Genomic DNA, 16,000 nt, shown 5'->3' with positions numbered 1-16,000 from the left:
AGCTGACACTGTTCTTTAAAGGGAACAGCAACAGGCTGCCTGAATTGTAGTTTATAGGGCTGAGGATGCTTAGGAAGAAAGAAAACAACACAGGGTCGTTGGGAAGAACACAGACAATGCGTGAAACCAGCTACTAGGAAGGACATTTCCTCCATACTCTGTGCTGTTACACCATCCCTACACACTCTCCCTCCCCCTCTGCTCCACAAGGAGCCCAGGACTTGTCCCTTCCTTGCTCCAAATGGGGCAAAGAGGCTCAGTGACACATGGAAATATTTATGCACAGCAAATTAAAGACGCTGAGGCGGTCTGACCTTAAAGGAGCATGCATTGCCAGCCCTCTCCTTTCCACTTCCAGCTGCTTCAGTTCAATCCTGAGATTACAGGGGTACATGGAAGAGCTGGGACAACTTTCATCAACTGATATTTTCTCCCAAACTCTGTCAAGATTGCCTCAAACACGATATGATTCTGCTTTCAACTCCCAACCCTGAGGACCAGCACCAATAAAAACCACAGACGATGCTCACACCCCAGAGCCTCTTCCTTGACCTAAAATGGTGTGTGGGGCAGCTTTATTAGAGCTCTTTAGTGCACAGAGTGATGGCTAAAACATGTAAAATTCATCACCCTGCAACCCTGGGCAGATTTCAGCCCAAAAACTTCTCTGGTTCAAGTTCCTGGAAATTCCACAGGGATTCAGAATCCCTGGACATCCAGCTCATGCTGTTTCTACAGCAACACAGATGCACAAGCATGGACACAGAGAAACAGAACAGACAGAATCCCCGTCCAACAGACTCATCTCCTCTTCCCCACCATGGATTAACAGGTCACACTTTGTCACCAGGTTTATCTCCTTGGCCCTCAAAAATCATCAGTGCCCTTGCCAAGGGAGATCTGCAGGTATCCAAAGGTGAGCAGCATGTGGAGCTCAGGCCACTGTGAAAAGGAAAGAAGAACACCAAAGTTCCTCACAGTGCCCAAAAGGCTCACCCATCATTCCCTCCTCTGGAATCAGCAACACTCTTTTATCAGCAGCAGCACCAGACATCTCAACCTCATTCCCCTCATACATTTCCAGAGGATGGGATTAGGGCAGCACCTTGTTTCTCCACCTTCTGAGCACACCACCACTTCCCTACACGTGTCATTTCTCCCCCAAACCCACCCAGTGACCTGCAGATCCCTGTCTGGGTGGCTCCTGACATGATTAAGAAGGTGCTGGGCGTGCAGGGACTGCTCTCCTGACTTGTCAGTGTCACCTCCAGCTGGGATAACCCCGTGAAAATCCCCTCCTGATTACTACGGGAGACATAAATACAACTTGTTTGGTAACTCACAGGTAACTTGAAGTGCTCCTGTGCTGTCAGGCTCCTTGCTTAGTCAGCACTGCAGCTCCCAGAACACACTCAAGGCACAGCCAGGCTTGCGATAGTAAGAATCCAGCAGAGATATTCACCTCTTGCATCCCTTTCTGCTGACATGGAACATCCAGTTGGTTTCAGGGATATATTATCCCATGGACCAGCACACTCATGCATCTTGCAGGATCTATATGCTCCAAGGAATTTCTAAAGCTTTCCAAGAATAGCCTTCAGTTGCTGCTAGCTTCCACCAAAGCCCTGCACAGACCAAATCTGAACAGTCCCTAAATTATTTAGAGCTCAATTATTACACCTGGGTCATTTGCAGTGACTCATTTGTAGTGTGTCCAGTTTGAGGCATGTGGGAGAGATTAATTACTCTCCTTGCATGGGTCCTGTCTAGACGGGGAAACTGAGGTGTGTCCAGCAGACCAAGGACACTTGGCCAGACTGGGCACACAGCAGAGGAACTCAGCCCTTCCAGGCAGTGGGAGGGCGCTTGGCTTGACAGGAATTGCCAGTGTCACATTTCAAATGGAGGTGTGTGATATAAAACTACCCAAATTCTCACTCAGTGCATGTGGCTTCAGTGTCTGTGGGAGCAACACAGGCAGGGTCACCCCAGCACACACATGAGTCCCAAGTCAGTGGGAGCAGCCCTGGGAAAATCAGTATCCAGCAGGACTGGCCTCTGCCAAGCACACATCTGGGGGTGACAAACACCAGCAACCTCAAGGAATCATTACCTGGCACTGAACAGCTTTACAGGACAAACAAAAAGTCAGGTTGAACTTGATGGGATTGCTCCTTGCATCCCACTGTTGGGATAGCATGAGCCATTCGAGATGGAGTAACACAAGGAGGGCAGAAAGCTGCATCCTCCTCTTTGCCATCTTACCTGACACAAGCTCTGTCCTGCCAGCCCACAGCCTGCTCCCCCGACCTCCCTTTCAGCTTTGAGGCCATTTATCCCTATCCTGTGGGGATAAGGGCTGGAATTTTGTAACGTGTCCTGCGAACATGCATGGACCTTCCTGGGCCCATGGCTTGTGTCCTGCATTGACATCACCCCATCCAGCAGAAAGGATTCGGTACCCCCAATACAAATAAGTCGGAAAACACAAGATTCCAGCTGCTGTGACTCCGGGCATCCATCAGAGTCAGCAGTCATCACTCAGGCACAGGCAGTGCACTCCTGGAGTCACTCCACAGCACACACAGCTGTGGGAGGACAAACCTCATCCTCCACACTCCCCAAGCTTCATCCCTCAGCTGATGCCTCCACGTGCTGTAAAGCCCATTTGAACTCTCTCCCAGGGGAGAGTGTGGACACCGACATGTAAGGACAGGTTTGGCAACTGCTGTTTACAGGAGAGGCCTCAGGTTTTGGCTGGTAGAGACAGGCAGAGGCCTCCTCTCAAATTTCACATAAGGATCTGACCAGAGGGCAGGACAGTGCTAGGGCAGGACACAGACAGCCCCAAGCCATGGGAGAGACAGCTTTTCCCTCCCTGGCTCCCCTCTCACCTCCCAAATACTCCACAGCACTTGACACCAGGCAGGGCTTCTCCTCCACAAGCCCATTTCCATTCATGGGTGTCACAACCACCTCCCACAACCAAAATAAGGGTGACACTGCACCCAGACAGGGATGGTCATTTGGGGGCAGCAGCCTGACACCCTCAGAGCTGTGGCTCTGCCCCAGAGAGCACCCACAGCCCTGAGGGAGGGTGAGGCTTCTCCTCGGGCTCCCTCCAGCAGCAAAGCCAGTTTAAGAGGTTCCTACCCCACCCTGTCTCCCCATCTTACACTTCCACTTCTCCAGCCTCGGCAGGTTTGCTGGTGGGGCAGGTAGCTCACTACCCCAGCACAGACAACAATTTGGATTAGGTGCTTCCCCACTGCCAACTTCCATCCAGGGCCACAATCCCTAATTCCCTGAGGCATCGTTCAGCTCAGGGGCATCAGCTCCTGAGGCACTGACTGAGGGAGGGAGAAAACCTCTTAAACCAGCTCTGCCACCCCAGCAATCCTAACTGGGAACCACACCCTGACATACAGACTGCTGACTTGACAGCAGCGGGGAGACCATGATGGGCAGGATCCGTCCTCTGGATAACAGCACTCTCCTGCTGTGCTCCCAAGCCATTCCAAAGTGATCCAGCGCTGCTGCCCTTCATTCCTCACCCTGATCATTGTCACTGAAAGCCCCCGGCATCGCTCTGGTGATGTGCTAATCCCAGCCTGCAATTCACAGGGTCTTGCTACTCTTAGCTCACAGCAAAGGCCTGGTAAAGGGAGCCCTGGAGCAGGGAGAAGGAGAGATTTCCTCACACTCCAGCACCCAGGAATACACAATGACTCCCCTGCAGAAGGACAGGCAGACTCTGTGAGGAAACACAGCACCAGGCCGACTGAACTTCTTTATTCTTGCCTTTGGGAAGTCCAGGCTCCTCGTGGGGAGCCTCGTGTGACATGGGCTGGGTGCAACCACCCAGTGACAGCCAGTGAAGACTTCCAAGTCTCCGAGAGGGACCATGGCATTGTTAGTGCCAGGGCTGGACTGTCACTCAGGCACAGGACACAATGGAGCATTTCAGCTCCTCCATTAAGGGCCTGCAAAACACACAACTCCAGCTTGAAAAGCTGGCACCTCAGAAGAACTGCCTCGTTAGGCAGTCGAGGAGAACATTTATACCGAATGAGGAGAAAACTACTCCTGCAAGTCCCATCCTCCACTACTCAGCCCCGAATCTCTGGGTGAGGAACATGTCCTCTCCACCCTCATACAGCATCACCCACCGCCTGTATGAGCCTCACCAGGACACAGCTTCCCCACAGTTTTTTTTGGATGGGTGCAAGGCATCCTCCTAGTGATATCCCTGCATCCTGAGAAACTCATCCAGGCCTTTATAATCCTGGGAGTCACGGATACAGAGCCTGAACTTGGGAGCAAGCACAAGTTAGAACAGTGCAACCCACCTAATCTGTCATTGTGCCACAGGGGGATGTGTGAACTGGCAGAGAATTCTTGTAGGAGTGAGACTACACCCGGAGCAGAGGTGAATTTCTCCTCCAAACCCAGATCTTTCCCCAACACTGACAAATTCATTCAGAAAACAGACACACATCAGATTTTTGCTGAACCAGAGGAAGGCAACAGTACTGCAAACTAAATAAAATAACATAAGACATTCAAGATTTCCTCTATTTCCTGATGGAAACCAGTCAGGAAAAAGATGCTGTTGCTGTGATTACCTGACACACCAGAAAACAAACTTTTTTTGCCATCTCAGGCCATCAAAACATGCAATTAATTCAGCTCCTTCACCACTATAAACTATTCTAGTCCAGGCTGTCTGGCTACTTAGATTATATTTTTTAAATATATATTTGTTTTGCTGTCACACACACACTGAACCCCAGTCACACACAGTTGACAGCAGCAGAAACACTGTACTAACCAACTACCTGCTTCCCTACCTGGAACTTTTAATTTAGGCCTACTAAAACCAGCTCCCAAGTCCAAGGCATACACAGAGTATTCAAATAAGTCACATTCAGCACTTTTGCCTTCCTTGATAATTCAAATTATGCTTTACAGAAGAAAAATAATAATCTTTTAAAGGCACTTCAACAAGCGAGCATCACCAACACAGCGAGAGCACAGAATGAGCTGGAAGTTTCCAGGAAAAGCAAGGCATGAGGTAAAGCTGTCCCCCCACACAGGGGTCATGCCTTCTCCTCTGGGCCACAGGCCAGTACAGAGAACACACACACAAGTCCAGGTGAGCCTCATGCTCTGCTTGCTGCACATGTGCCTTCCCAAACCCCTTAAGCACCGAGCTCATCAGTGTACAGGCATTTATCCAGCTTAGCACATTCTGCTGGAGCCCAGCCCACCTACATCAGGACACCAACTCTCACTGATTTTTATTTGACAGATTAGAAGCATTTTTAAACCAGTAAATCCATGGCTGATAGCCCCCTTCACCTGTTGTGTCTTTATCCAGAGGTTTTGGGTTAGTCCTGGGTCATTCCCCAGTCAAACCAGCACCTTGAGTTGTGTCCTGCACACTTATGGGAACCAGTGTGCCAGGATGAGGGAGGAGGTGGGATTGCTGCTGTTGCCAAGTTAAAACATCCACCAAAACACTTGGGAGCTCTCCACCACCCTTTCCATGGCCAGCACCCAGAACTGAAGGCAAAGCTTAACGCCAAATACCACATGGCCTCACACCAAATGAGTCCAGAGTATTAAAGGATAAGGATTTACCTTTATGGGCAGCACCTTGAAGGTGAGAGAACAGGTAGTGCTGTGACTCAGAGAGCAACACCATCACAGAGCTGCCACTTGCCCTTCCTAGGGGTTTACAACTGCCTCAAAACCGTGTGGGAGACACAGCAGCTTTCCTGGGATCTCTGGGAATACCATCTCAGACTCTCAGAGCAGCTGCTCCCAAGCTGTTCCCAGTCACAGCCCAGTTCCCAGACCATGGGATTCACGCAGTCCCCCCGAACAGCATCACAAACACCAGACAAGCCAGAGCTCCTGACAGGGCCTAACTGGGACCTGACTGCTGGAACAGCTCCCTCCAAAAGAACACAATGAGAGAAGACACAGGCACAAGAAAACCAGCTTCAGGCTGAAGTTTTCTCAGATTTCACAGCACACTCAAACCAAGGCCCACAGAACAGTCACACACAGTGTTTCGACTCATCTCCTTGTTCCAGACACACAGACAAAACCTGTTGTGACAAACTACAGTGACACTTCTTTCATGTCCCTATCTCAAAGCTCCTTACTCAGCCTCCAACCCTCCCCTCTTCCAGAGCCCAGCAGTCAAATTCCCTTCAACCTTGGTGACACAAAAGAACCCACAAAGCCACTGCCAGGCAAGCTCACCCCTCTGGGCAGGCTGCAGCCATCCACCATAAGCCTGTTTGGGTTGTTCAACCCTCCTGCCAGGAAAAGCCTTCTCCTCCTCCAGTTCCAACAGAACCAAGACCAGAATTGGATTGTTTAGGGCCAATACTGACCAGTCTTTGGCTGTAACGGATCCGCTCTTCCTCAGGCTCCATCTCCGACTCCTCTGAAGAGAGCGAAAAGGACACGCCAGGACTGCTGTCTTCGTCCTCTTCCTCCTTGGAAGCCAGAGGGAAACAATGAAGCAGGACATGGAGACACAGGACACCTACACCCCCACCTCCCTGCTCTTTTTGGGACTGACCCCACAACCCTGTGCAGCGCTAAGAGAACACAGTGGCTGAGCCCACCTCAACTTTTAAGGCTCCCATTCTAATTTAGGCACGACCCAGTAAATGACTTCACCAGCTGCTCTGTAATGTGACAGGACCTGCAAGTCTCTCATCAGGAAAAGGCCTTTGCTCCACTCCACCACCAGCCCAAACAGCAGCTCCGTTTGTGGGCTGGTGGTATCCACTGGGCCCACAGTGGGACAAGAGACAGGGAAGGTGCTGTCAAAACCTCAGTGGCAGTCAGGGAGCAGCCTGGCTTCCCCAAAGTAATGCATTAGAGAATCAACTCCTCCAAACAACACAACCACTGTCCTCGGGATCTCCTCTACCGTGGCATTTGGGAGAAGCTACACCAGCACAGAACATCTCCCATGAGCAGGGAAGGCACATGGGATCTCCCCTACATACAGCACCCAAGCAGGGAAGCAGTCAGGGATCTAACTCCTAACTTGACAAGACCCAAATGCTTGGATTTCCAAATGTGCCACCTGGTGACATCGCACACCAACCTGGGAAAACCTCCCGAGGCTCAGATGGCATTTACACTTTTTTTTTTTTTTTTTAAGGAACAGGAAGGAACCAAAGCCCGGGTATATCGAAGCTCTTAATCCCCAGGACTATGCCTAAGCCAGATCTTCAGGGGAAAGGGTCGGGGAAAGGGGGTCGGGAAGGGGGGTCGGGGAAGGGGATCTGCCACCCCGTGTAGCCTTATAGAACCGCTATCACCGTGCAGAGAGAACTTGCTCCCTCCTGCTCCTCCCCGATCCTCGGGTTTGACAGCAGATCATCTCCAATCCCGCCAACACCTTCCCCACCCCTGCCTCCCTTCGAGCCCCGGGACCAGGACTCCCGGCTCGGCCGAGGGAGGCAGTTTCCCCGCACTTGCTGAACTCTGTTTATAAACAACCGGACAGCCGGGAGCGCAGCGCGCCCGCCCCGCCGTGGGGCGCGGGGGAGACCCCCGACCCTCCAGGTGCCCCCGGCCCGGCCCCGCCGAGGCAGGACGGACGGCGGGGGGCCGGGACGGTCCCCAGGGAGCTGTCAGCCGGCACCCGCCGCCCCCTCCCCAACTTCCCGGTGCGGCCTCCGGGGGCCCGACTCTGGGAGACCCGCCCGCCCCCGCTCCCGCCCGGCCCCGCGCCCGCGCCCCGCGCCCGCCCCGGGGGGCGGCCGGTGACCCCCGCGGTGCTCACCAGGTCTCTCCTGCGCCTTTGTCCTCTTCTGCCGCCGGCACGGGGGGGGAACAGAACACACGGAGGAGGGGGGAACCCCCCGGGTCAGCAGCGATCGCGCCCCGCGCTCGTCGCCCTCCCCGGCCCCGCCACCCCCGGCGCGGGCAGCGGGCGCTGACAGCGCCGCCGGCCGCCCCCCGCCGCCGCGGGCCGCATCCCCCCTCCGCCAGCGCCGCCGCCGCCGCCGCCACCGCACCCCGCCCCGCCGCCGGGTGCCGGAGCCCCGCCGCGCCGTCCCGACCCGGCCCGCCCGCCCCGCGCCCCCCCGGCGCCGCCGCCCCCCGGCCGGGACGCGAATCCCCCTCCTCACACAGGAGCCGCCGCCGCCATTTTGAACCCGTCAGAGCCTCACATACACACCGACGCCGCGCGCACGCGCCGCACGCACAGCGGCCCCCCCCCCCTGCTGCCGCCCCCCTCCGCGCATGCGCCGCGCGCCCCCACGGCCCCGCCCCGCCTCGCGCGTGCGCGCTTCCTCGGTGGCCACGCCCCGTCTCCGATTGTCGCGCCCCCTTTCCCGGGTGGCCACGCCCCCGGTGGCCACGCCTCTGGTGGGGGAGTGGGAGGGGGAGGGGCCCGCAGGGAAGGGACGGTGGGATTTTGGCGGGGGGAGGGGGTCGTGGCCCATCACGCCCTGCTCGTGGGGTCCCTCGGTGTCCGCACACCTGTGCACACCTGTATGGGGGTCTGCGTGCAGAGATGCGGGCACATATGTGTATCTACATGTAACTGCATACAACTACGTACAGCTATACATACAACCGCTTAGATATAGGCTACAGATACTAAGAATATAGTTATAAAATACATATAGTTATATATATAATATGTATAGTTATAAGCTAACAATATACAGTTATATGTACGGTTATAATTATAGATATAAAAAATATATTTATGTAGATAGATATACACTACGTGTATATAGGTATAGTTACATATATATAGTTATAAACTATGTATATTAACTATATATGGTTATAGCTATAGTTAAATAGTTATATATATATAGTTATAACTAGAGTTATATATAGTTATAGATATATATTTATAAGCTAACAATATGCAGTTATACATTCAGTTACAGTTATATATAATAAATATAGTTATATGGATAGTTATAAAGTAACTACATATAGGGATAATATATACAGTATATATATCATATATACTATATATATTTTATAACTATATTACATAGTTATAAATTATATATATTAATTATATATAGTTATATATAGTTATAACTATATATAGTTAATATATATAGTTATAAGCTAACAATATACACTTGTAGTTATATATACAGTTATATACATAATATAGTTATAAACTATGCATAGTTATAGTTGCAGGTACTATATATATAAACTATATGTTAACTATATATACTTATATATATAGTTACTTATAGTTACTTATAAACTAACTCTAGCCCAACAATGTAGTTATAAACTATATATAGTTCTACTTATATATATATGTAGTTACAAACTATATACAGTTCTAGTTATATATATAATAATATAGGTATACAAAGAGTTTAAAAGTAACTACACAAAGGTATAGTTACAAGTATAATATATATTTATAAACTTAACTATAATATATTTACAAATAGAAAATATATAAAATGCAGGCATGTAAACACAGACAGTACAGGTGCAGCACACACATGTGCACACATGTATAACACATACACACGCATGTGCATGTTTATATACGTGCAGCACACACCTGTACACACCTGCACACACATTCACACTCGCCCCAGCCCAAAATCAGCAGGTAACCCCTTTTCAGAGGCCACCCATCCATCCCAGATCCATGGTGGGACCCCATTTCCCCATCTCCCACCCTGTGTCCTTGTCTCCCATGCTGTGTCCTTGTATCCCACCCTATGTCCTTTTCTCCCACCCTGTGTCCCAGATGTCCCCGTGTCTCTGGAGCACCCCCTGTGTCCCCAACGCCCACCCCGTGCCCCCAGTGCCTGCCCCATATTCCTGACACCCATCTCACGTTCCTATCACCCACCCGGTGTTCCTGTCTCCCACCCTGTGTCCCGACGCCCAGACCATGCCAGGGCTGCTTCTGCCAAAGGGACTGTGTCACGCTGACAGCTGACAAGTGTTGTGTCACTTTAATGGCAGAAGTGTCCCGCGGTCACCACCCAGTGTCACTCCCCTCGCTGGCCTGCCAGGGGGAAGGGGAATCCCCCACATCAGTTCTCTGCTCCCAGAACTTGGCTGGTGAGGATGCTTGGATGCTGGGATTCCTAGCGGGACTGGGACAGGATGCTGGGATTCCCGGTTGGACAGGGACAGGACGCTGGGATCCATGGTGCGACAGGGACGGGACATGGGGATCCCTGGTGTGAGAGGGCACCACGTTCCCTGATAGGCCAGGGACAAGACACTGGGATCCCTGGTGGGGCAGGGATGGGATGATGGAATCCCCAGTGGGACAGAGACAGGATGCTGGGATCCAAGTGGGACAGGACACTGGGATCCCTGCTGGGACAGGGACAGGATACTGGGATCCCAGGTGGAACAAGATGCAGGGATACCTAAATAGGATGTTGGGATTCCTGCTGGGACAGGACACGGGGATCCCTGCTGGGACAAGACACTGAGATCCAGCTGGGGCAGTTTCTTCATGCCAGGGGGACACTTTCCTGCTGGCACCCCATGGTGACAGGCAGTGCCAGCCCCGGGACAGGAGGGTGGCCACAGTGGCGGTGGAATGCCGGAGGAGTCAGCAGAGATATGGCAGCAGCCAGGAGCCGCGGTGTGGTCAGAGCTGGGGACAGCAGCAGATCCCAGGGGTCGTGCGGTGCCGGAGGGCTCAGAGGAGCACGCAGCCCCTCCAGGCTCTCCTCCCGCGCTGTCTCTGGCGGGTGGCACTCATGGCAGCACTGCTGGCTGCCACAAAGATGTTCCCAACGTTCTCCTGGTACCTGGCCGAGCACTCCATGTAGGACACGGCGCGGACCTGCCGGGCCATGGCCTCTCCCTGCGGGGAGACACAGAGTCAGATCCCCCAGAGGACCCCGGGTGCCCCACTGCCCCCCCACCCCGTCGGAGGGTGGCAGTCACCTGCTGGCGGGAAATGGGCTCCATCCGCCCATCCCGCAGCTTTTGCAGCGTCCCCTCGTCCTGCCGCAGGTCCGTCTTGCAGCCCACGAGCAGCACCGGGACCCCCTTGCAGAAGTGATTCACCTCCGGGTACCACTGGAGCGGGAACATGTCACCCAGGGATGGGGACAGGGGATGGGGGCAGAGCAGGACATGTCACTCAGATATATGGACAGGGGACAGGGGCAGAGTGGGACACATCACCCAGAGATGGGGACAGGGGATGGGCACAGAGAGGAACGTGTCACCCAGGGATGGAGAAACAGGATGGGCATAGAGTGGGACATGTCACCCAGGGATAGGCACAGGGGTGGGCACCTGTCAGGGTGTCATGGGGGATGTCATATGTCAGCCAGGGATAGGGACAGGGGACAGGGCCAGAGGGGAACATGTCACTTAGGGATGAGGACACAGGACTAGTGTGGAGGGGAGCAGGTGATCCAGGGATGGGGACAGGGGATAGGCACAAAGCGGGACACCTCATGCAGGGATGGGGACACAGGATGACCACAGAGGGGGGCATCTCACCCAGGGACAGGCACAGGGGACAGGCACAGAGGGGACATGTCACACAGATAGGGACAGGCAGCAGCCCCAGCGGCCCCCATGATGTGTCACCTTTGTTAGGATGTTGTCGAAGCTGTTGGGGTCGGTGACATCAAAGCACATGAGGACAACGCTGGCATCTGAGTAGGACAGTGGGCGAAGCCTGTCATAGTCTTCCTGTCCTGCCGGACCGAGGAGCGAGGAGTGGACCATTATACACCAGTTCCTTACTGGACTGGGTCCCCCCTCCTCCGCCGTGGTCCCTCCCCCCTCCCGCGAGGCTGGGACCACGGGAGTGACATCTTCTGTTAACCCCTCCTCTCCCATGGTCATTGCACGGGGACACCCCATCCAAGGCACGACCCAGGGGTGTGGGACACAACAAAACTCCTGGATGGGAGAGTGAGGGGCACAACTGCCCACCCTGTCCCGTCCTGTCCCACCTGCTGTGTCCCAGAGGTGGATCGTCACGGGCTTTCCGGCAACCTGGAGTGACGCCGTGTACTTCTCGAACACGGTGGGGACGTAGACCTGGCAGAAGAGAGGGAGGGTGTGAGACAGGTCCTACAGGCAGCGGTGGGGGGCATCCCATGGGGACAGGGCAGGGCACGAGGAGGTACCCAGGAGAGGGAAACGGGGGGCAGGAGATGGTGGTGCCTCGCCGGCGCAGGGCACCGGCGGGGGGGGGACCGTCCTTGTCCCCCATCCCAGGGCACTGTTGAACCTCATGCATGTCCCGGTGGGACTCGGGGATCCAGACAGACGTTCTGGGGTCTCAGTAGCTGCTCCCCCCTCCACACATTCCCCAGGTCCCGTCGGTGCCCTCACTGAGGGACAAACTCTGCTCCCTATCCCGTGACCCCCCAGGTGAGGCAGAGGTGCCCACTCACCCACCAAGGGGGGGCTGCCGCAGACCCCCATCAGCCCCAGGCTGGGCCACCCCTTCCCCAGTCCCCCGCCGTCCCCATGTCCCACTGCAAACGTCCCCGCTGCTGCCACCGTGTCTCTCTCATCCCGCGTCCACCGCCCTCTGCCCCTGTCGCCGCTCTCGCACGGGGACAGTCCCCCTCCCCCCACCAGTGTGTCCCGCCGGGGCTGGGACAGGGCACAAGGAGCCCAGTACCTTGGGGAAGTCCCCCCTGGCGAAGGCCACCAGCAGCGACGTCTTCCCGCAGCCCCCGTCCCCCACGACGACAGCCTTGACCTCGGTTTCGGGGGGTCCTGGGCTCTGCCCCCCGCGCTCCCGCTGCATGGGGGTGTCCAGTGGGGCCGTGGAGCCTGCCTGGCCTCGGCAGAGACAGGGATGGGGACGGGGCAGTGGGAAGCACCCGCCCGGTCCAGGGTGCGGCCGTCACCCGCCCGTCGGGCCCGCCCGCGGCGCCGCTCAGGGCTGGGGCCGTGGAGGTGACAGCGGCAGGGACACGAGTGTGGGTGTCCCTGCGCACCTCGCATGACCTTCACCCGGCAGGAGGGGCACACACTTCCCACCTCCACGTCCCTCCTGCATGTGCAACTCCCTCTCACGCACCTGCCTGTGCACACACGTGGCTGCCTCTTGCACACGCAGGGACACGTGTGACCCCATCCCACGGGTGACCCCATCCCACACGCGCAACCCCTGTGCTGGCCCAGCTCCTCCTCGCACGTTCTGTGCAGGTTCTCTTGCACACTTGTGCTTGCACACCCTGCATTCCTGTGCCTGTGTGTGCAAACACACCTGTGTGCCCTCCCCAACACCCCATTCCCACCCCGAGCCTGGGTTTTATTGCCCTGAGCATCCACAGGAGACAAAGTCCAGGGGTGGAGGGAGGCACGAGGGGGGGTGACTCACTGCTACGTCCCTGCCATCAGTGCCACCCCTGACGTCACACCAGTGCCTTGCCATGCCTAGCCATGCCCTGCCAGCAGTCTCTGGTGCCTGGCTCAGAACCAGAGGGGGGCAGCTTCCAGCCCCCCATCTTTTCCTGGTGACCCCAACACACTGGTGGGGACAGGCCATGACATCCCACTTTGCTTGGGGATATCCCAAACCAGCACAGATGGTGCTGGGGGTGGCCCCAATGATCACTCTCTATTACCCACAGCAGCCCTTGCCCACACCCCTGGGTTGGGGACTCCTTGGTACTGCTTGCAGGGCTCAGAGTGTGCCTGGACATGAGGGTTAGGGGACATAGGGTGGTCTCTGGGGAGCCCCATGTGGTGTCTGTTCCTGCAAGCTCCCCAGCCCTGTGGTGGGTGCCCCAGGTGAGCCCCTCGGGGGTATCAGCAGTCCTGGTAGCAATTAGCTGGTTTAATGAGTCAAAAAAAGCAGCTTTCTGCCCTTGCTGGCAGAGCAGAGGGCACCTGGCACTCGAGGTGCTTTGTCCAGCCTCTGGCATGTCCCCCCACCGGCATAAGGGGTTCAGTGGCTGAAGGGGACATGGGGCAGCCAGTGCTGCTTTGAGGAGAAAGGAGAGATCATGTCCCCCCACACCCCTGCTTGGAGCTCCCCAAGACCATCTCCCCTCCAGTCAGTGCCCTCTTCTGCCACCCCAAAACCCTGCGGGAGTAAATGGGTGCTTCTGGTCTAGGGGTGCAGAGAGGGATGGGGAATCATGTGTGCTGTTCCCTGATATTCCTGCAGCCCTGTAGCTCCTCTGCCACCAGGCCCTCTGGGCTCAGTGGGTACCAGTCAGTTCAGGAGAGCTCTGGAGCCCCCAGACCAGTTGGGGTGAGTCCAAACTGATGGCTGGAGCACCAAATTTGAAATTCTCTCACCCAGGCCTGACGCAGGATGAAGTTGGAGGAGACACATCAGCGATTCTCATGCTGGGAGGCTGGAAGGCAAATGCACGCAGTAATGAACAATCTCAGAAGGATGCCAGCATTGGGGCAGGATGGGGAGAGGAGACTGGAGCACCATAAAACAATTAGGTAGATGGTAATTACCAGTCTAATGAGCTATCAGGTTGAATCCTAAAAGCATCAAGATTCTTTCACATCTAACTGCTGCAGTGTTCGTCCTCTGGGGTATTCACTCGGACAAAACATTTCCTTTCCCGCAAGACCAACAGAAATTTGATGGGAGAAGAGACAGCCTGTGTGCAACTGCCCAGTGCTCTCACTGCCTGACCTGTGATTGTGCAGAAACGCCCCAAAAAGCAGCTTTATTTGGGGAGAGACGGGCTGCTCAGAGCTTCTGAGGACGTGGAGACCCCACACCTCCTCATCGGAGAAGACCGTGGCAAGGAGAGCTCAGACGCACAGGCAGGTCAGCTCTGGGCTGCTGCAGGGAAAGGGAAGGGGTCGGGACCAGAGTCCAGCCCTGGGGGTGTCTCCTTAGATCTCCCCACAGCCCCCTCACTGCTCCCATGGGTGTCCTTAATTGGGGGAGACAGGAGCCCCTCCAACCCTCCCTCCACCCTCACCCCCAGCCCTCCTATCGCCCCATCCCCAGTCCTGCTTTGCCACATCACCAGGACCCCTGTCCCTGTCACGTCCCCTGGGTCCCACTAACTCCCTGCCCGCTCTGACCACAGCCAGGGACCAGGTCCCACCTTCCACCATGGAGCTGAATCAGACACCCCCACCTCCCACATCTGCCGTGACGGACACCGAAGAAGACAAACAGTGCTGGATAGACATCACCGACGTGGCCATAGATGGTGTCACCCTGCTCATTGGCCTCTGTGGGCTGGTGGGCAATGGGGCTGTCCTCTGGCTCCTCGGCTTCCACATCCGCAGGAACCCCATCACCGTCTACATCCTCAACCTGGCCGTAGCTGATTTCACCTTCCTCCTCTTTGCCATCACCTCATCCCTCCTCTACATGGTGAACAATGCCTCCTGCTCCACTGTCGTGTCCCTGAGGTACCTGAGGTCGTTCCTCCTGCTGTCACTGTTCTCCCACAACATGGGGCTGTACCTGCCGACGGTCATCAGCATCGAGAGGTGTGGGTCCATCCTCTGCCCGCTCTGGTACCGCTGCCACCGCCCCCAGCACCTGTCAGGGGTGGTGTGTGCCCTGCTCTGGGTCCTCTCTGTCGCTGTCATTGCCACAGTGACTTCCCTATGCCTGTCACACAAGGATGAGCTTTGCCAGATGTCTCTCATCTCCATGTTTGTCCTCAACTTCCTCATCTTTGCCCCATTCATGGTCATCTCCAACGTGATCCTCTTCATTAAGGTCCACTGTGGCTCCAAGAGACGTCAACCTAAGAGGCTCTACATTGTTATCTTCCTCACTGTCCTCTTCTTCCTCATCTTTGGGGTTCCTCTCAGCCTCTTGAATTTCCTGCAGCAGCTCAGCTACTCCTTTGTGTCCTCCCAGGTTGCTTTCCTGCTTGCCTGCATCAACAGCAGCACCAACGCCTTCATTTACTTCCTGGTAGGGAGCTGCTGGAGGCGCTGTTCCCTGGTGTCCCTCCAGGTCGCCTTCCGGAGGGTCTTTGAGGAGACGGCAGTCACCACGGTCTCCAGCTAA

General features: G+C 55.2%; 3 protein-coding genes across 3 annotated transcripts in view; 1 reads left to right on the top strand and 2 right to left on the bottom strand.

Annotated features, from left to right (window-relative positions):
• Positions 1-8,274, bottom strand: part of KDM2A (lysine demethylase 2A) — a 36,282-nt gene extending 28,008 nt beyond the window's left edge. Inside the window, exons 1-3 of the mRNA XM_032692373.1 lie at positions 8,169-8,274; positions 7,820-7,847; positions 6,408-6,512 (exon numbers count right to left, since the gene is read on the bottom strand). Coding sequence (XP_032548264.1) covers positions 6,408-6,512; positions 7,820-7,847; positions 8,169-8,188 — 153 coding nt within the window. The 5' untranslated portion in view covers positions 8,189-8,274. The remainder of the gene's footprint in view (positions 1-6,407; positions 6,513-7,819; positions 7,848-8,168) is intronic.
• A 2,428-nt stretch (positions 8,275-10,702) lies between these two features.
• On the bottom strand, positions 10,703-12,790 carry LOC116789074 (rho-related GTP-binding protein RhoD-like). The gene is made up of 5 exons (XM_032692411.1): positions 12,662-12,790; positions 11,982-12,069; positions 11,611-11,720; positions 10,954-11,088; positions 10,703-10,870 (listed from the first exon to the last, which is right to left on the bottom strand). Exons 1-5 carry the CDS (start codon positions 12,788-12,790, stop codon positions 10,703-10,705), a joined length of 630 nt encoding a protein of 209 aa, XP_032548302.1.
• A 1,927-nt stretch (positions 12,791-14,717) lies between these two features.
• On the top strand, positions 14,718-16,000 carry LOC116789072 (mas-related G-protein coupled receptor member H-like). Its single transcript, XM_032692409.1, has 2 exons — positions 14,718-14,788; positions 15,057-16,000. Exon 2 carries the CDS (start codon positions 15,083-15,085, stop codon positions 15,998-16,000), a length of 918 nt encoding a protein of 305 aa, XP_032548300.1. The 5' UTR covers positions 14,718-14,788; positions 15,057-15,082.

The sequence above is a fragment of the Chiroxiphia lanceolata genome, chromosome 6 (genome assembly GCF_009829145.1).
Source record: "Chiroxiphia lanceolata isolate bChiLan1 chromosome 6, bChiLan1.pri, whole genome shotgun sequence".
Taxonomy (NCBI): Eukaryota; Metazoa; Chordata; class Aves; order Passeriformes; family Pipridae; genus Chiroxiphia; species Chiroxiphia lanceolata.
This window is presented reverse-complemented; position numbering and strand designations above follow the sequence as displayed.